Source organism: Lethenteron reissneri, chromosome 7, assembly GCF_015708825.2.
Source record: "Lethenteron reissneri isolate LAM-NWPU_2019-01 chromosome 7, ASM1570882v1, whole genome shotgun sequence".
Taxonomy (NCBI): domain Eukaryota; kingdom Metazoa; phylum Chordata; class Hyperoartia; order Petromyzontiformes; family Petromyzontidae; genus Lethenteron; species Lethenteron reissneri.
The window spans coordinates 6,405,848-6,426,724 of record NC_083785.1 but is presented as its reverse complement, the minus strand read 5'-3'; the positions used below and the strand labels follow the sequence as shown (position 1 = coordinate 6,426,724).

The 20,877-nt window shown below is 47.6% G+C and overlaps 1 protein-coding gene across 4 annotated transcripts in view; it reads left to right on the top strand.

Annotated features, from left to right (window-relative positions):
* The window catches only part of LOC133356531 (low-density lipoprotein receptor-related protein 2-like), a 69,962-nt gene that overhangs the window by 7,517 nt on the left and 41,568 nt on the right, over positions 1-20,877 (top strand). For 2 of the 4 annotated variants that reach the window (XM_061574100.1, XM_061574091.1), the window contains exons 5-26: positions 1,119-1,340; positions 1,614-1,829; positions 2,626-2,847; positions 3,122-3,340; positions 3,992-4,213; positions 4,652-4,870; positions 5,522-5,743; positions 6,180-6,398; positions 7,338-7,556; positions 7,670-7,888; positions 9,571-9,789; positions 10,590-10,808; positions 12,150-12,368; positions 13,154-13,372; positions 14,177-14,395; positions 15,185-15,403; positions 16,193-16,411; positions 17,211-17,429; positions 17,543-17,761; positions 18,637-18,855; positions 18,970-19,188; positions 20,063-20,281. In XM_061574100.1, coding sequence (XP_061430084.1) covers positions 1,119-1,340; positions 1,614-1,829; positions 2,626-2,847; positions 3,122-3,340; positions 3,992-4,213; positions 4,652-4,870; positions 5,522-5,743; positions 6,180-6,398; positions 7,338-7,556; positions 7,670-7,888; positions 9,571-9,789; positions 10,590-10,808; positions 12,150-12,368; positions 13,154-13,372; positions 14,177-14,395; positions 15,185-15,403; positions 16,193-16,411; positions 17,211-17,429; positions 17,543-17,761; positions 18,637-18,855; positions 18,970-19,188; positions 20,063-20,281 — 4,827 coding nt within the window. The remainder of the gene's footprint in view (positions 1-1,118; positions 1,341-1,613; positions 1,830-2,625; positions 2,848-3,121; positions 3,341-3,991; positions 4,214-4,651; positions 4,871-5,521; positions 5,744-6,179; positions 6,399-7,337; positions 7,557-7,669; positions 7,889-9,570; positions 9,790-10,589; positions 10,809-12,149; positions 12,369-13,153; positions 13,373-14,176; positions 14,396-15,184; positions 15,404-16,192; positions 16,412-17,210; positions 17,430-17,542; positions 17,762-18,636; positions 18,856-18,969; positions 19,189-20,062; positions 20,282-20,877) is intronic. The other 2 variants (XM_061574108.1, XM_061574118.1) reach the window with 2 other exon arrangements.

Here is a 20,877-nt window from a genome sequence, read left to right as displayed (position 1 = left end):
TTTACGTGTCTTTACAACTGTTCTTGGCGCTTTGTGTGTTGTCCTTACCCCGCACCTCCGATGTGCGCGGTTGGCTACGCGCGTTGCGACTTGCGATAGAAGTTCAACAACGCGTACGCTGCTGCCAGAACAAAGATCTCATTCGACGTCGTTGTTGTTGTAACGCGTTCCCGACACAATGGCAGTCACTGCCGCGTTTGCTGTTCCTGTGCAACTTCACCCTTCCCCCGCTCGTGCTGAGGACACGGTCAACCGGACCGGCTGCTTTGTCTCGCCCACCACTCTGTGTTCAACCGCCGGGTCACGACAGCAGACTCGCCCACTCACTCAAACCCTCACTCGCCAACTCACTCACCCACAACCAATCCACCCACTAACACATTCACCCACTCACGACACTGCAGGTCACAACACGTATCTTCTGTTTCTTCTCTCGTACTGCTCCACTTTGGATTCTAAAGTACATTGAGGCAGTGCCCATCTCTCTTTTAGAGCCCTGAGCCAGTATTGGGGCGCCACAGTGGCTAGGAGATGTTCACTACCTCGCCTGGTGTACAGGAGGTCGTGAGTTCAATCCCGACCCTGACGCCTGGAGTTTGCGTGTCTCTCCCCGTGGTCGCGTGGATTTTTCTCCGATTCCACCAGTTTCCCCCTTTACATTTAGGATCGACGTCACGCGTTTAGAGTATTTGGCTGCTATAAATTTCTACATTATAAGCCCACTTCGTTGAGATATCATTTGTGGCCAGGTCGCTTCTGAAACAGAGCTATATAGCTTAGTGGGCCTGACCTGGTAAAATTAACAATATATAGTTTTAGCCGTTTAGTTTTTATAGACTATGACAGTCTCTCGATACGACAACCACTGTTGACTTACCCACAAAGTGGTACCAATTTTATATACCCCGGAGAGATGACGGGCTGAGCCAATTCCCAACCGAATTTGAACTCGCGACCTTTTTCGCTTGCTCGACCTCTGAGCCACCTAGGACAGCGCTGATAGTTGCCGGTCGCTTAGTGTTTAACGCAGTTGGGCCTGTGGTCATACAATTGAGATCAAAAGTACATTTCTATTATGCGCAAAATCAGACGCTCGCCTTAACCGCACGTTTCCGCAGGCTGCGTGCTGGGGGAGTTCACATGCGGAGGAGCAGGAGGCCTGTGCATCCCAAATCTCTACGTTTGCGACGGAGACACGGACTGCCCGGACGGCTCGGACGAGATCTGCGCACAGTGTCCACGCGACTCGTTCACCTGTGGCAACGGGGCCTGCACCTCCCCCTCGTTCGTGTGCGACGGAGCCGACGACTGCGGGGACTACAGCGACGAGCAGAACTGCAGTGAGTGCTGCACCTCTGCGTTCGTTTCTTCTTCTTCTTTGAATAATCGCTCGACTCGCCGTCGTGTGCGGTCAGAATGACACCTGGTCGCTGGCGCACGACGAGTGAGGAGCAGCTCACGAATGAACGAGCGCGTGTGAAATAAATGTATTTTTTACAAGCACGGTTTATCCGCAAGCTGGATCATGTCGCCACGGAAAATAGAAAATTGATTGTTATTTTTAAATCACATGCGTGAGCAGGGCTACATTCAGCCGTGTGTTTTCTGGGCAGGCTGTGTGATTGGGGAGTTCAGCTGCGGAGGAGGCCAGTGCATTCCATCTCTCTACCGCTGTGACGGAGACGCGGACTGCCTAGATGGCTCGGACGAGATCTGCGCGCAGTGTCCACGCGACTCATTCACTTGCGGCAACGGGGCCTGCATCTCCCCCTCGTTCGTGTGCGACGGGGCTGACGACTGCGGGGACTACAGCGACGAGCAGAACTGCAGTGAGTTGCTGAGACGCAGAGTCCCTTAGGTTGGGCCAAACGGTTTCGCAGAGGTCGTCATTGTGAACAACAACAAGGACGACAAAAACAACCTGCTTGGTCCGCAATCACTCCCCTTACCGAGCAATGACATCAAATGCCACCCCTCCACTTCTGGCGCTTCCAGATGCACTGCATGGGAGGCTTTAGCGGTATAAATAATCACGCTGTGATCGTTTTTTGGTTACATCTTACGTGGTCTGTACACTCTTGATTATCCGTGTGTTAATCCTCAACCATGACCAGGAGGGTTGAGGATGAACCGCGTTGGTAAAAAAATAAATACAGCGAAAATATCTTTGCGTGCACGCTGGCTTCGTCATTCGCCGCCCTTCACTCGTCGAGGGTGACAGACTTGTGATGGGGAAATGTCCGTGAACTCAACGGATTACTTTAAGAAACAATAAAACACGACCGATTCTTCACGTTCATTCACATGCTGCCAAGATTAACAATATGTTTTTGTAGCCTGATTTATAAGTGTCACGTGATCTATATCGTTGCCTTTTCGGCAACTACTCTAGAGATGTTTTGCATGTGCGCCGTATGCCCAGTTTTAGCGCGTGCTGTCCGGCTTTATGTCCGACGTTTCGCTCTACTTTCTGGGAGCTTGATCAGGAACTGAATTCTATATCATGACAAATCAGAGCGATGTTCAGTTCCAGAAGAAACTCCCCGGCAGGTGAAACGACACGCGGTACGACCCGTGAATGTGTCGTGGAAAATGTGTCAGCTCTTTTGTTTGTATCTCTTCCAGGCTGCGTGCTGGGGGAGTTCTCCTGCGGAGGAGCAGGAGGCCTGTGCATCCCAAATCTCTACGTTTGCGACGGAGACACAGACTGCCCGGACGGCTCGGACGAGATCTGCGCGCAGTGTCCACGCGACTCGTTCACCTGTGGCAACGGGGCCTGCACCTCCCCCTCGTTCGTGTGCGACGGAGCCGACGACTGCGGGGACTACAGCGACGAGCAGAACTGCAGTGAGTGCTGCACCTCTGCATTCGTTTCTTCTTCTTCTTTGAATAATCGCTCGACTCGCCGTCGTGTGCGGTCACAATGGCACCGAGTTGCTGGCCTTCGATGAGTGAGAATCAGCTCATGAATTAACCAGCGCGTGCGAAATATATATTTTGTACAAGCATAGTAAACCTGAAACCAGGAACATACTGCCATGGATAGTCGAAAATGTATTGTCATTTTGCAATCACATACGTGAGCAGGACGACATTCAGCCGTGTGTTTTTTTCTGGACAGGCTGTGTGATTGGGGAGTTCAGCTGTGGAGGAGGCCAGTGCATCCCATCTCTCTACCGCTGTGACGGAGACGCGGACTGCCCAGACGGCTCGGACGAGAGCCGCTGCACCGATTGTCCACTCGACTCCTTCCAGTGCGGCAACGGGGCCTGCACCTCCCCCGCGTTCGTGTGCGATGGAGCTGATGATTGTGGAGACTACAGCGACGAGCAGAACTGCAGTGAGTTGTGAACATTCGCGTGCTTACGTTGGTACACGCAACACGATTGCGTTGCACGTCGTATTTTAAGCAATTATTGATGGGAAATAAATTACAGCCCAGTGCTACTTCACTGCTGGATGAATACTTGTCCACGCGCCATGTTGATGGAGATCGTTGGGCTGAAACCTGAACTCGCCGTTGAGTGTGGGTCGGTGAAGAGAAGGCCTAAGGCCTGCTCAGATGTCGTGCTCCCTTCATGGTAACTGGCCATGGATGGGAATTGAACTCAGGTTTGCCGGTTTTATATTTCAGTGCGCTAACCACTGTGCCACCGCTCCACCCCCAAACCGTTGTCTTACTGAAGCTCTGTAATACTCTGCAAAGCTAAAACTCTGCACGTTTGTCAATAACATGAATGGATATCAGGCAACGTTTTAGGCAATGGCCCTTCTTCATAAGAGAGTGAAAGAAGGGCCTTGATTCCGAAGCGCGAACCATTATTTATTTGATTGATGGTTACGGAAGTGTCATTCACCAATGTGGCGAGCGTTTGCTGTCCGTGCTTGCGCACCACTGCCATCGTGGCAGCAGAGGCACTAGAGTTGTTGTGAACAATCACGACATCGCTTGCACAAGTGGACCTACGTTCATTCACGTTTTTCTGGACAGGCTGCGTGCTGGGGGAGTTCAGCTGCAGATCAGGAGGCCTGTGCATCCCATCTCTCTACCGCTGTGACGGAGACACGGACTGCCCGGACGGCTCGGACGAGAGCCGCTGCACCGATTGTCCACCCGACTCCTTCCAGTGCGGCAACGGGGCCTGCACCTCCCACTCGTTCGTGTGCGATGGAGCTGACGACTGTGGGGACTACAGCGATGAGCAGAACTGCAGTGAGTGCTGCACTTTCGTGTTCGTTTGCCAAAGCAATAAATGTCACCACTTATCACTTACCTTCATTGCCATTGCTATATTATTAATTCTTGCTTATCTGGGGTAATGGACAGGGGTGGCCCAGATACAATTTAAAGATGGTGAATTTATTGCAGAATGCGGGTGAAGAGAGTGATTGTGTTGCCTGTGTTTGTTCCTTCTTCACCTAATCGCTCGACTCGCCATCGTGTGCGGTGACAATGGCAACGAGTTGCTGGTCCTCTATGAGTGAGGAGCAGCTCATGAATTATCCAGCGCTTGTAAAATGTATATTTTGTACAAGCATAGTAAATCTGAAACAGGATAATGCTTGCCATGGATAGTCTAGAATTGATTGTCATGTTGAAATCACATACGTGAGCAGGACGACATTCAGCCGTGTGTTTTTTTCTGGACAGGCTGTGTGATTGGGGAGTTCAGCTGTGGAGGAGGCCAGTGCATCCCATCTCTCTACCGCTGTGACGGAGACACAGACTGCCCAGACGGCTCGGACGAGAGCCGCTGCACCGATTGTCCACTCGACTCCTTCCAGTGTGGCAACGGGGCCTGCACCTCCCCCGCGTTCGTGTGCGATGGAGCTGATGATTGTGGAGACTACAGTGACGAGCAGAACTGCAGTGAGTTGTGAACATTCGCGTGCTTACGTTGGTACACGCAAAACGATTGCGTTGCACGTCGTATTCTAAGCAATTATTGATGGGAAATAAATTACAGCCCAGTGCTACTTCACTGCTGGATGAATACTTGTCCACGTGCCATGTTGATGGAGATCGTTGGGCTGAAACCTGAACTCGCCGTTGAGTGTGGGTCGGTGAAGAGAAGGCCTAAGGCCTGCTCAGATGTCGTGCTCCCTTCATGGTAACTGGCCATGGATAAGAATTTAACTCAGGTTTGCCGGTTTTATATTTCAATGCGCTAACCACTGTGCCACCGTTCCACCCCCAAACCGTTGTCTTACTGAAGCTCTGTAATACTCTGCAAAGCTAAAACTCTGCACGTTTGTCAATAACATGAATAGATATCAGGCAACGTTTTAGGCAATGGCCCTTCTTCATTAGAAAGTGAAAGAAGGGCCTTGATTCCGAAGCGCAAACCATTATTTATTTGATTGATGGTTACGGAAGTGTCATTCACCAATGTGGCGAGCGTTTGCTGTCCGTGCTTGCGCAACACTGCCATCGTGGCAGCAGATGCACTAGAGTTGTTGTGGACAATCACGACATCGCTTGCACAAGTGGACCTACGTTCATCCACCTTTTTCTGGACAGGCTGCGTGCTGGGGGAGTTCAGCTGCAGATCAGGAGGCCTGTGCATCCCGTCTCTCTACCGCTGTGACGGAGACTCGGACTGCCCAGACGGCTCGGATGAGGGCCACTGCACCGATTGTCCACTCGACTCCTTCCAGTGCGGAAACGGGGCCTGCACCTCCCCCTCGTTCGTGTGCGATGGAGCTGACGACTGTGGAGACTACAGCGACGAGCAGAACTGCAGTGAGTGCTGCACTTTCGTGTTTGTTTGCCAAAGCAATAAATGTCACCACTTATCACTTACCTTCATTGTTATTGCTATATTATTAAATCTTGCTTATCTGGGGTAATGGACAGGGGTGGCCCAGATACAATTTAAAGATGGTGAATTTATTGCACAATGGGGGTGAAGAGACGGATTGTGTTGCCTGTGTTTGTTTCTTCTTCACCTAATCGCTCGACTCGCCATCGTGTGCGGTGACAATGGCAACGAGTTGCTGGTCCTCGATGAGTGAGGAGCAGCTCATGAATTATCCAGGACATGTAGAATATATATTTTGTACAAGCATAGTAAATCTGAAACCAGGATAATGCTGCCATGGATAGTCTAGAATTGATTGCCATGTTGAAATCACATACGTGAGCAGGACGACATTCAGCCGTGTGTTTTTCTGGACAGGCTGTGTGATTGGGGAGTTCAGCTGTGGAGGAGGCCAGTGCATCCCATCTCTCTACCGCTGTGACGGAGACGCGGACTGCCCAGACGGCTCGGACGAGAGCCGCTGCACCGATTGTCCACCCGACTCCTTCCAGTGTGGCAATGGGGCCTGCACCTCCCCCTCGTTCGTGTGCGATGGAGCTGACGACTGTGGAGACTACAGCGACGAGCAGAACTGCAGTGAGTTGTGAACATCTGCCTCTATACGTTGTTACCAACATGCATGTTATCTATTTAATGCACAGTAAATTTTCACGATCAATATTGTGATTCGTAATTGATTTTTGGGTTAGATCACATGAACAAAATCCACGTGGTAGACCCTCCTCCACTCGACACAGCCATTTCATAGAATTGTCACGTGAACAAATGTGCCAATGTATTTCTGCTTCAGCACACCACTGTGTCGTAGAGCAATCCACAACATTGAACAATTGGGTACGACGTTTCGCTGAGAGTTATAATCAGCAGCATCAGGCAGTTGCCAGAATTGTGAAAATGTCCTCCAGTGTTGGGCCCTAAATAGGTGGTGTGATGTCATCAGTGTGTGTCCACAAGGGAGCAGGAAGTGGCAGGAAGTGATACCTAAAGATTAATGCATTAGCATACATTATAAATTGTTAGATCACAATCACTGATGTGATATATGTCAATATGAAGGTTTATATGGTGAAACAGGTTAGTAATAGCGAATTAGCTATACTGGAGGGTTATGTTATGTTATAATAGATTATGTTAGATATGTCAATATACATATATATTTACGTGGTGATACTGGTGAGTCATAGTTATTCAGTTTAGCTTTATATACATTTAATCAAAAAACTATGACGTTAATGCAATGTCCCATTTTAACAATTATATCAAAAGAAGTAGTAACAGCATGGACGGGATGTTATGGAAGTGACGTCACTTTTTGCGACGTCACATTTTTGTGACAGTCGAAAACAAACATTTTGGATCATTTTATGTTTCGTACCTTTAGGCCCCGATTTCTGTCTTCAGATTAATGAAACGTTCAGGAAATAATGAACATTCTCAGTGATGACTGGGTGCTGCCAAGCTCGACATAAATTCATCTGGATGTAGGTACTCAAGCTAACACATTCTTCTGGACAGGCTGTGCGAATGGAGAGTTCAGCTGTGGAGGAGGCCAGTGCATCCCATCTCTATACCGCTGTGACGGAGACGCGGACTGCCCAGACGGCTCGGACGAGAGCCGCTGCACCGATTGTCCACTCGACTCCTTCCAGTGTGGCAACGGGGCCTGCACCTCCCCCTCGTTCGTGTGCGATGGAGCTGACGACTGTGGAGACTACAGCGATGAGCAGAACTGCAGTGAGTAGAAAAACCTCGCGTTATCGACATTGGCATTCGATGAGGGAACACCCTCCTCGTGCTGCATTGGTTTCTTCGGTACACATTGACTCACCCTGAGTTTCTCTTCGAAGGCTGTGGAACGGATGAGTTCCGCTGTGGAGGAGGCGAGTGCATCCCATCCATCTACCGCTGTGACGGAGACGTGGACTGCCCGGACGGCTCGGACGAGACGAGGTGCACCGATTGTCCACCCAACTCGTTCACCTGCGGCAACGGGGCCTGCACCTCCCTCTCGTTCGTGTGCGACGGGGCCGACGACTGTGGGGACTACAGCGACGAGCAGAACTGCAGTGAGTGCCCATAATTCTTATCGATATAGGCGAGGTGTACTTATGTATGTATGTGTTGCACACTCGAAATGAAGGACGTGGGCAGGTGCGCCAAATCGAGGGCAAGCACATTTATTGTGGTTAATCTGTATTCTTGTGAAGAACAGCACCGCCACTCTGTAAAATGCACCAGCACGTGTGTCACACACAGTAATTCTTCCGAGCCACCATTAACCATGTGGCTGGTGTCCAAGTGCAGTTAATCATTAACAGTTTTTTCTTAAACCCAATTCTACTACTGATAAACCATCTTTGTCTTTAACAATCACATTTGCACATCACTATTCGAATATTCCTTTAACCCTAAGCTGTATGTCTATCGATACCATCCACTTATATCGGTATCTTACACCCATTATATGTACTGTATGTGTACAGTATACGTATTGTATGTGTCACCATTGTACAACTTACTACTTTACATGTGTTCTATTCTCAATAGTATTGCAAGTAGTCATACTCTGGGTGCATGGGCATGGTTATAGAGTAAATAGTATTAGAGTTAGAGAATTACAATGACAGTAGGTAATTAAAGTGCGTCATCCTTTACAATGCACAGTGCTAAAACCACTGTAATTGCATATGTCACAAACGAACAATTCAAAGCCAAGCTTAAAGTCTAGAACAAGTCTAGAACATTTATATAACGATCAAAAACAACATTGGGTCCTTTACCTGTAAAATGCACCAGCACGTGCGTCACGCAGCAATTCTTCCGAGTCGCCATTAACCATGTGGCTGGTGTCCAAGTCCGGTTATTCAATAACCCTGCCAGCCACCTACAGGCCCAACTCAGTCATCACATGCTGCTGTACACACATGCATTGAAGCATTGCACAGCACATCAGGACTTTCACAGAACCATACTTTACTCCCTTGCTGCACAAGGACATAATTAAAAGAGTGGCCCCTTCCTAATGTGCCACATATGTTGAAATTCTTATCCACCGTATGTAGCCAACCTTGCTAATCGGAGGAGCATGGAGGTGCGACGTAGGATTTGTATTTTGTTTTTTTCGAGTGGATGCTGGTATGGTGGCACAATGATCATCCTGGAATTGCAATCCAGAGGGCTCTGCTTCAATGTCCGGGTGGGACAGTTGTAACGATGGCGCGGATTTACTTCACTCCCACCTCCACTGCCGCATACGTCCACCCAGCAGTTTCAATGGCAACAGCGCAGTTAATCTTTTGGCAGGTCGCGTGTGATGGAGGGCTAAGAGTGTGGGCACCCGTACCTTATCCAAGATGTCTCGAAAGAGGGGAAGAGTAGACCAAACACCGTCCACTAGTGGGTTTCTCCAGAGCTCCCTCGAGTGCAGGCCATTTCGTCAGCAGTGACATGTGTGAGCAATTGCAGGACTGCGTTTTTACCCTTGTATGGGGAGCAACTGTTGACGTTTCACCCATTGTTTTTCATGATATGACAATTGTTTTTGGTTTTCCCTTCAACACCAGGCCAGTGTGTAGTGTCGTGTTCACTGTGACCTGTGTTTGTGCCCTGTCAGGCACTCAGTCTTTTTCTCGTCCACGTGACGAAGAGCAAATGTGCTGTTGTCGAACTCAATTGCGAGGGTAGCGACGGAAGGGTTTACTTTTACGACGAACGACGTCAATCCTCCTATCTCTTGTCCCCTGGCCAGGCTGCGGCAACGACGAGTTCCGTTGTGGCTCGGGAGAGTGTGTGCAGCTGATATATCGCTGTGACGGAGACACGGACTGCCCAGACGGCTCGGACGAGAGCCGCTGTACCGATTGTCCACCCGACTTCTTCCAGTGCGGCAACGGGGCTTGCACCTCCCCCTCGTTCGTGTGCGATGGAGCTGACGACTGTGGAGACTACAGTGACGAGCAGAACTGCAGTGAGTGGAATAACCATGAAGTTATCAATATTGGCATTCGATGATGGAACACCATATTGATAGTGCTGCCGTTAAACCCGCCACCACCCGACACAGCCAATTAGTAAGGGTTGTCACTTAAACAAAACATGCCAATTCATTACTAGTACAGCACACCGGTGTGTTGAAGAGCAAATCCACAACAACAACCATCTGAGTACGACGTATCGCCAGTAATTACAAACGGCATTATCAACCGGCAGCCAGATTTGTGGAGACATCAACCTGTTTCGTTCCTTAAATAGAGGGATAGATGTGATGATGTCACTTGTGAGCCCTTCGTGTGCAAAGTTGGGGGGGGGATTAATGAATGCATATGCATTACAATGGGTATCCATTCACGTTTCGGTTATTTATATGGTAATCAATGTACATTATGCATGTACATTATTCTTGTATCCACTTAAGGAGCGAAACAGGAGGATTTCTCCGCAAATCTGGCGACCGCCTGATGAGGCTTGTCGTAATTACTGGCGAAACGTCATACTCAGATTGTGAATGTGGATTTGCTCTCCAACATACTGGTGTGCTGTACTAGCAACGAATTGGAATGTTCTATTTACATGACAAACCTTACTAAATGGATGTGTCGGGTGGCGGTGGTTTGAACGACACCTTTATAGTTGCCTGATCTAACCGATAAAAAAGCTGTGTTATGGATGATTTTGGTCGCAAAAGCCATCGTGTTAAACTGGTAGTGCTGCATTGGTTTACTTCTTTACTTGGTACACATTGATTGACACTGTGTTTTATGTTTCAAGGCTGTGGAGCGGATGAGTTCCGCTGCAGAGGAGGTGAGTGCATCCCATCCGACTACCGCTGTGACGGAGACTCGGACTGCCCAGACGGCTCGGACGAGAGCCGCTGTACCGATTGTCCACATGACTCCTTCCAGTGCGGCAATGGGGCCTGCACCTCCCCCTCATTTGTGTGCGATGGTGCTGATGACTGTGGAGACTACAGCGACGAGCAGAACTGCAGTGAGTGGAATAACTCTGAAGTAATCAATATTGGCATTCGATGATGGAACACCATATTGATATTGCTGCCGTTCAACCCACCACCACTCGACACAGCCAATTAGTAAGGGTTTTCACGTACACAGAACATGCCAATTCATTACTAGAAGAGCACACCGGTGTGTTTGAGTGCAAATCCACAACATTTACAATCTGAGTACGATGTTTAATCAGTAATCATAACCGGCATCATCAGGCAGCAGCCAAATTTGTGGAGAAATCCTCCTGTTTTGTGCCTTAAATAGAGTAATGGATGTGATGACATCATTTGTGAGCCAATCTTGTGTGAAGTTGGAGGAGATTAGTGAATAGATATAAATTACAATTAGTATCCATTACCGGTTGGGTTATTCATATGCTAATGATCTTACATCAAGCATGCACATTATGCATGCACATTGTTCTTGTACCCCCTTCAGGAACAAAACAGGAGGATTTCTTTACAAAACTGGCCGCTGCCTGATGGTGCCGGTGCTAATTATTGGCGAAACGTACCCAGATTGTAAATGTTGTGGATTTGCCCTCCAACACACCGGTGTGCTGAACTAGTGTAATGAGCGACTTCCGCGACACGTCGTGTAGAGGGTACTTCTTCTTTATTATTCACACTGGGCACAACACAGGCCAACACTTATTCCTTCTCACACTGAGTACAACATGAGGTATTAACGTCTCTACTGGCTACACACAGCCGATCACTCGGCATGGTCCCATCGCCCTCACTCGGCTTCGACGCTGGCTGGCGGCGTGACAATGACGGCGATGGAAACCACGCAGGAGATCTTCCACGTGGCCAGATGACAGAGAGAGATGATGGCGAGCAGCGATGCAGCCAGGACCCAGACCCCACACACGAGCCCCGAGCCCCGGGTCCGCTCCCCCTTATATCCCCCCAGGCGTGGCTAGGCCCCGCCTCCCGCCACGCCTTCTAGTAGAACTTTGGAACAGGTTCCCCGGGTTTCTCGGCTATCCCCACCTTTCACCTTTGCCCCAGATACACCTCCTTCTCTGATTGGTTGTTACTTAACCGTGCCAGTACCCTTGATTCCCTACCAGTCCAGCAGGTGTGACCATGTCATTACACTAGTAACGAATTGGCATGTTCTGTTTACGTGACAAACCTTCCTAATTGGCTGTGTTGGGTGGTGGTGGGTTTAACGACACATTTATCTTCATGCGATCTAACCCCCCAAAAAATCTGTATTATGGATGATATTCATCGGGAATGCCTATGTGTTAAACTGGTAGTGCTGCATTGGTTTACTCGGTACACATTGATTGACACTGTGTTTTTCTTTGAAGGCTGTGGAGCGGATGAGTTCCGCTGCGGAGGAGGTGAGTGCATCCCATCCGGCTACCGCTGTGACGGAGACTCGGACTGCCCAGACGGCTCGGACGAGGGCCGCTGCACCGATTGTCCACCCGACTCCTTCCAGTGCGGCAACGGAGCCTGCACCTCCCCCTCGTTCGTGTGCGATGGAGCTGACGACTGCGGGGACTACAGCGATGAGCAGAACTGCAGTGAGTGGAATAACCCTGAAGTTATCAATATTGGCATTCGATGATGGAACACCATATTGATAGTGCTGCCGTTAAACCCGCCATCACCCGACACAGCCAATTAGTAAGGTTTGTCACTTAAACAAAACATGCCAATTCATTACTAGTACAGCACACCGGTGTGTTGAAGAGCAAATCCATAACAATAACCATCTGAGTACGACGTTTCGCCAGTAATTACAACCACCATTACCAACTGGCAGCCAGATTTGTTGGGACATCCTCCTGTTTAATTCCATAAATAGAGGGATAGATGTGATCACTTCACTTTTGAGTCATTCTTGTGCAAAGTGGTAGGGGATTCATGAATGCAAATGAATTACAATGGGTTTCCATTACCTGTTGGGATATTTATATGGTAATCAGCTTAGATTATTCATGCACATTATTCTTATACCCCCTTAAGGAGCGAAACAGGAGGATTTCTTTACAAATCTGGCTGCTGCCTGATGATGCCGGTGCTCATTACTGGCGAAACGTATTCAGATTGTAAATGTGGATTTGCTCTCCAACACACCGGTGTGCTGTACTAGTAACGAATTGGCATGTTCTATGTAAATGACAAACTTACTTCATGGCTGTGTCGGGTGGCGGTGGTTTGAACGACACCTTCATAGTTGCGTGATTTACCCGATAAATAAGCTGTATTATGGATAATTTTGGTCGCGAATGCCTCCATGTTAAACTGGTAGTCCTGCATTGGTTTACTCGGTACACATTGATTGACACTGTGTTTTTCTTTGAAGGCTGTGGAGCGGATGAGTTCCGCTGCGGAGGAGGTGAGTGCATCCCATCCGGCTACCGCTGTGACGGAGACTCGGACTGCCCAGACGGCTCGGACGAGGGCCGCTGCACCGATTGTCCACCCGACTCCTTCCAGTGCGGCAACGGGGCCTGCACCTCCCCCTCGTTCGTGTGCGATGGAGCCGACGACTGTGGAGACTACAGCGACGAGCAGAACTGCAGTGAGTGGAATAACTCTGAAGTTATCAATATTGGCATTCGATGATGGAACACCATATTGATAGTGCTGCCGTTAAGCTCGCCACCACCCGACACAGCCAATTAGTAAGGTTTGTCACGTAAACAAAACATGCCAATTCATTACTAGTACAGCACACCGGTGTGTTGAAGAGCAAATCCACAACATTTACCATCTGAGTACGACGTTTCGCCGGTAATTACAAACGACATTATCAATTGCAGCCAGATTTGTGGAGACATCCTCCTATTTCGTTCCTTAAATAGAGGGATAGATGTGATGACGTCAATTGTGAGCCCTTCTTGTGCAAAGTGGGGGGGGGGGATTAATGAATATATATGCATTACAATGGGTATCTATTACTGGTTTGGTTATTTATCTGGTAATCAACGTACGTTATGGATGCACATTATGCATGCATATTGTTTTTGTACCCCCTTAAGGAGGGAAACAGAAGGATTTATTCACAAATCTGGCTACCACCTGATGATGTCCATTGTAATTACTGGCGAAACGTCATACTCAGATTGTAAATGTGGATTGGCTCTCCAACACACCGGTGTGCTGTACTAGTAACAAATTGGCATGTTCTATTTACATGACATACCTTACTTAATGACTGTGTCAGGTGGCGGTGGTTTGAATGACACCTTCATAGTTGCGTGATCTAATCGATAAAAAAGCGGTGTTTTGAATGATTTTGGTCATGAAAGCCTCCATCTTAAACTGGTAGTGCTGCATTGGTTTACTCGGTACACATTGATTGACACTGTGTTTTTCCTTGAAGGCTGTGGAGCGGATGAGTTCCGCTGCAGAGGAGGTGAGTGCATCCCATCCGGCTACCGCTGTGATGGAGACTCAGACTGCCCAGACGGCTCGGACGAGGGCCGCTGCACCGATTGTCCACCCGACTCCTTCCAGTGCGGCAACGGGGCCTGCACCTCCCCCTCGTTCGTGTGCGATGGAGCTGACGACTGTGGAGACTACAGCGACGAGCAGAACTGCAGTGAGTGAAATAAACCTGAAGTTGTCAATATTGGCATTCGATGATGGTACACCCTATTGGTAGTGCTACCGTTAAACCGGCCACCACCCGACACAGCCAATTAGTAAGGTTTGTCACGTAAACAAAACATGCCAATTCATCACTAGCACAGCACACCGGTGTGTTGGAGAGCAAATCCACAACATTTACACTCTGAGTACTATGTTTTGTCAGTAATTACAACCGGTATCATCAGGCGGCAGCCAAATTTGTGGAGAAATCTTCCTGTTTTGTGCCTTAAATAGAGTAATGAATGTGATGACATCACTTGTGAGCCAATCTTTTGTGAAGTGGGAGGGGATTAGTGAATACATATAAATTACAATGGATATCCATTACCGGTTGGGTTATTAATATGGTAATAAGCTTAGATTATTCATGCACATTGTTTTTCTACCCCCTTAAGGAGCGAAACAGGAGGATGTCTCCTCAAATCTGGCTACTGCCTGATGATGCTCGTTGTAGTTAGTGGCAAAACGTCGTACTCAGATTGTAAATGTGGATTTGCTCTCCAACACACCGGTGTGCTGTACTAGTAACAATTTGGTATGTTCTATTTACATGACAAACCTTACTTAATGGCTGTGTCGGGGGGCAGTGGTTTGTACGACACCTTTATAGTTGCGCGATCTAACCGATAAAAAAGCTGTATTATGGATGATTTTGGTCATGAAAGCCATCTTGTTAAACTGGTAGTGCTGCATTGGTTTACTCGGTACACATTGATTGACACTGTGTTTCTCTTTGAAGGCTGTGGAGCGGATGAGTTCCGCTGCGGAGGAGGTGAGTGCATCCCATCCGGCTACCGCTGTGACGGAGACTCGGACTGCCCAGACGGCTCGGACGAGGGCCGCTGCACCGATTGTCCACCCGACTCCTTCCAGTGCGGCAACGGGGCCTGCACCTCCCCCTCGTTCGTGTGCGATGGAGCTGACGACTGTGGAGACTACAGCGACGAGCAGAACTGCAGTGAGTGGAATAAACCTGAAGTTATCAATATTGGCATTCAATGATGGAACACCATATTGATAGTGCTGCCGTTAAGCCCGCCACCACCCGACACAGCCAATTAGTAAGGTTTGTGACGTAAACAGAACATGCCAATTCATTACTCGAAGAGCACCCTGGTGTGTTTGAGAGCAAATCCACAACATTTACAATCTGAATACGACGTTTCGCCAGTAATTACAACCGGCATTATCAACCGGCAGCCAGATTTGTTGAGACATCCTCCTGTTTCGTTCTTTAAATAGAGGGATAGATGTGATCACTTCGCTTGTGAGTCATTTATGTGCAAAGTGGTAGGGGATTACTGAATGCATATGAATTACAATGGGTATCCATTACCGGTTGGGTTATTAATATGGTAATCAGCTTAGATTATTCATGCACATTGTTCTTATACCCCCTTAAGGAGCGAAACAGGAGGATGTCTCCACAAATCTGGCTACCGCCTGATGATGCTCGTTGTAATTAGAGACGAAACGTCGTACTCAGATTGTAAATGTGGATTTGCTCTCAAACACACCGGTGTGCTGTACTAGTAACAAATTGGCACGTTCTATTTACATGACAATCCTTACTTAATGGCTGTGTCGGGTGGCGGTGGTTTGAACGACACCTTTATAGTTGCGCGATCTAACCGATAATAAAGCTGTATTATGGATGATTTTGGTCGCGAATGCCTCTATGTTAAACGGGTAGTGCTGCATTGGTTTACTCGGTACACATCGATTGACACTGTGTTTCTCCTTGAAGGCTGTGGAGCGGATGAGTTCCGCTGCAGAGGAGGTGAGTGCATCCCATCCGGCTACCGCTGTGACGGAGACTCGGACTGCCCAGACGGCTCGGACGAGGGCCGCTGCACCGATTGTCCACCCGACTCCTTCCAGTGCGGCAACGGGGCCTGCACCTCCCCCTCGTTCATGTGCGATGGAGCCGACGATTGTGGAGATTATAGCGACGAGCAGAACTGCAGTGAGTGGAATAACCCTGAAGTTATCAATATTGGCATTCGATGATGGTACACCCTATTGGCAGTGCTGCCATTAAACCAGCCACCACCCGACACATCCAATTAGTAAGGTTTGTCACGTAAACAGAACATGCCAATTCATTACTAGCACAGGTCACTGATGTGTTAGAGAACAAATCCACAACATGTACAATCTGAGTAGGATGTTTTGTCAGTAATTACAAACGGCATCATCAGGCGGCAGCCAAATTTGTGGAGAAATCCTCCTGTTTTGTGCCTTAAATAGAGTAATGGATGTGATGACATCACTTGTGAGCCAATCTTGTGTGAAGTGGGAAGAGATTAGTGAACAGATATATATTACAATTAGTATCCATTACCGGTTGGGTTATTCATATGCGAATGAACTTACATCAAACATGCACATTATGCATGCACATTGTTCTTGTAACCCCTTGAGGAACAAAACAGGAGGATTTCTTTACAAATCTGGCTACTGCCTGATGATGCCGGTGCTCATTACCGGCGAAACGTATTCAGATTGTAAATGTGGATTTGCTCTCCAACACACCGGTGTGCTGTACTAGTAATGAATTGGCATGTTCTATGTAAATGACAAACCTTACTTGATGGCTGTGTCGGGTGGCAGTGGTTTGAACGACACCTTTATATTTGCCCGATCTAACCGATAAAAAAGCTGTATTATGGATGATTTTGGTCGCGAATGCCTCCATGTTAAACTGGTAGTGCTGCATTGGTTTACTCGGTACATGTTGATTGACACTGTGTTTCTGTTTCAAGGCTGTGGAGCGGATGAATTCCACTGCAGAGGAGGTGAGTGCATCCCATCCGGCTACCGCTGTGACGGAGACTCGGACTGCCCAGACGGCTCGGACGAGAGCCGCTGCACCGATTGTCCACCCGACTCCTTCCAGTGCGGCAACGGGGCCTGCACCTCCCCCTCGTTCGTGTGCGATGGAGCTGACGACTGTGGAGACTACAGCGACGAGCAGAATTGCAGTGAGTAGAAAAACCTCGCGTTATCGACATTGGCATTCGATGAAGGAACACCCTCCTCGTGCTGCATTGGTTTCTTCGGTACACATTGACTCACCCTGAGTTTCTCTTCGAAGGCTGTGGAACGGATGAGTTCCACTGTGGAGGAGGCGATTGCATCCCATCCATCTACCGCTGTGACGGAGACACGGACTGCCTAGATGGCTCGGACGAGAGCCGCTGCACCGATTGTCCACTCGACTCCTTCCAGTGCGGCAATGGGGCCTGCACCTCCCCCGCGTTCGTGTGCGATGGAGCTGACGACTGTGGGGACTACAGCGACGAGCAGAACTGCAGTGAGTTGTGAACATCTGCCTCTTCATGTTGTTACAAATATACATCTTATCAATTTAATAGACACTAAACCTTTGCGAGCCAACATTGTGATTAAAAAATTATTATCACGTGAAAAGATGTTCCAATGTGTTTCTGCTTCAGCACACCACTGTGTTATAAAGCAATCCATTATATTTTACCATTAGGCGTCACGTTTCACTGATAGTTACAATTGGCAGCATCAGGCAGTTGCCAGAATTGTGAAAATGTCCTCCAGTGTTGGGCCCTAAATAGGTGGTGTGATGTCATCAGTGTGTGCCCACAAGGGAGCAGGAAGTGGCAGGAAGTGATACCTAGAAATGAATGCATTAGCATACATTATACAATGTATAGATCACAGTCAATTACGCGATGTATGTTAATATGAAGGTTTGCACAGTGAAACAAGTTAGTCATCGCTAATCAGTTATAATAGAAGGTTATGGTAGATCATAATAGATGTTAGAAATAGCAAGATACACATATATACGTGGTGATACTGCTTAGTCATAGTTATTCAGTTTAATTGTATACATACGTTTAATCAGAATAACTATAACTTCAATGCCATGTTTTATATTTTCATGATGCATCAAAAGAGACGACAAAAGACTGCATTTGAAGCAGTAACAGCGTGGAGGGGATATCATGGAAGTGACGTCACTTCTTGTATCAATCCAAAACAAAACTTTCCGGGTTACTTAATATTTCATACCTCGGCTTGCTTTTTTATTTTTCAGATTAATATAATTTTCAGGAACTCATTAATACATGTCGTGATGACTGTGGGTGCTACCAAGCCTGCCAGAAATTAATCTGGATGTAGGTACTCAAGCTAACACCTTTTTCTGGACAGGCTGTGCGATTGGGGAGTTCAGCTGCGGAGGAGGCCAATGCATCCCATCTCTCTACCGCTGTGACGGAGACTCGGACTGCCCAGATGGCTCGGACGAGGGCCGCTGCACCGACTGTGCACCCGACTCCTTCCAGTGCGGCAACGGGGCCTGCACCTCTCCCTCGTTCGTGTGCGATGGAGCTGACGACTGTGGAGACTACAGCGACGAGCAGAACTGCAGTGAGTAGAAAAATCTCACGTTATTGACATTGGCATTCGATGAGGGAACACACTCCTCATGCTGAAATTGGTTTCTTCGGTACACATTGACTCACCCTGAGTTTCTCTTCGAAGGCTGTGGAATGGATGAGTTCCGCTGTGGAGGAGGTCAGTGCATCCCATCCATCTACCGCTGTGACGGAGATGTGGACTGCCTGGACGGCTCGGACGAGACGAGGTGCACCGATTGTCCACCCAACTCATTCACCTGCGGCAACGGTGCCTGCACCTCCCTCTCGTTCGTGTGCGACGGGGCCGACGACTGTGGGGACTACAGCGATGAGCAGAACTGCAGTGAGTTGTGAACGTCTGCTTCTATATATTGTTACAAACATGCATCTTATAAGTTTAACACATAGTATACTTTCCTGACCAATATTGCGATGAATAAATTGCACGTGGATAAATGTGTAAATTTTGTTACTGTTTCAGCACCCCGCTGTGTTGTAGAGCAATTCATATTTTTTTACAATTAGGCGCCACGTTTCGCTGATAGTTACATTCAGAAGCATCAGGCAGTTGCCAGAATTGTGAAAATGTCCTCCAGTGTTGGGCCCTAAAGAGGTGGTGTGATGTCATCAGTGTGTGCCCACAAGGGAGCAGGAAGTGGCAGGAAGTGATACCTAGAAATGAATGCATTAGCATACATTATACAATGTATAGATCACAGTCAATTACGCGATGTATGTTAATATGAAGGTTTGCACAGTGAAACAAGTTAGTCATCGCTAATCAGTTATAATAGAAGGTTATGGTAGATCATAATAGATGTTAGAAATAGCAAGATACACATATATACGTGGTGATACTGCTTAGTCATAGTTATTCAGTTTAATTGTATACATACGTTTAATCAGAATAACTATAACTTTAATGCCATATTTTATATTTTTATGATGCATCAAAAGAGACGACAAAAGACTGCATTTGAAGCAATAACAGCATGGAGGGGATGTCATGGAAGTGACGTCACTTTTTGTATCAATCCAAAACAAACTTTCCGGGTTACTTAATATTTCATACTTGGGCCTGCTTTTTGTATTTTTCAGATTAATATAATTTTCAGGAACTCATTAATACATGTAGTGATGACTGTGGGTGCTGCCAAGCCTGACAGAAATTCATCTGTATGTAGGTACTCAAAGCTAACATCTTTTTTTCTGGACAGGCTGTGCGATTGGGGAGTTCAGCTGCGGAGGAGGCCAGTGCATCCCATCTCTCTACCGCTGTGACGGAGACGCGGACTGCCCAGACGGCTCGGACGAGAGCCGCTGCACCGATTGTCCACTCGACTCCTTCCAGTGCGGCAACGGGGCCTGCACCTCCCCCTCGTTTGTGTGCGATGGAGCCGACGACTGCGGGGACTACAGCGACGAGCAGAATTGCAGTAAGTTGTCAACATCTTCTGCTATTTGTTATTACGAATATCGATGTCATCAATTTAACACATAGTAGACTTTCTACATCAAAATTGTGATGGATAATATTGTCACGTGAACAAATGTGCCAATGTATTACTGCTTCAGCTCTCTGCTGTGTTGTAGGGCATGCACAATATTGAATAATTAGGCATCACATTTCGCTGATAGTTACAACCTGCAGCATCAGGCAGTTGCTAGAATTGTGAAAATGTCCTCCAGTTTTGGGCCCTAAATAGGTGGTGTGATGTCATCAGTGTGTGCCCACAAGGGAGCAGGAAGTGGCAGGAAGTGATACCTAGAGGTTAATATATTCAAATAAATTATAAAATGTTAGATCACATTAACCTTCGTGACATATGTTAATATGACGATTTAAATGCTGAAACAGGTTAGTCAGAGCTAATTAATTATAATAGAGGGTTATATTAGATTATTATATATTATGTGAGATATGTAAATATATAGATGTATATTTACGTGGTGATCAGTGTTAGTCATAGTTTTTCAGTTTTTCTTTTTTACATATGTTTAATCAAAACAACTATGACTTTACAGCAATGTT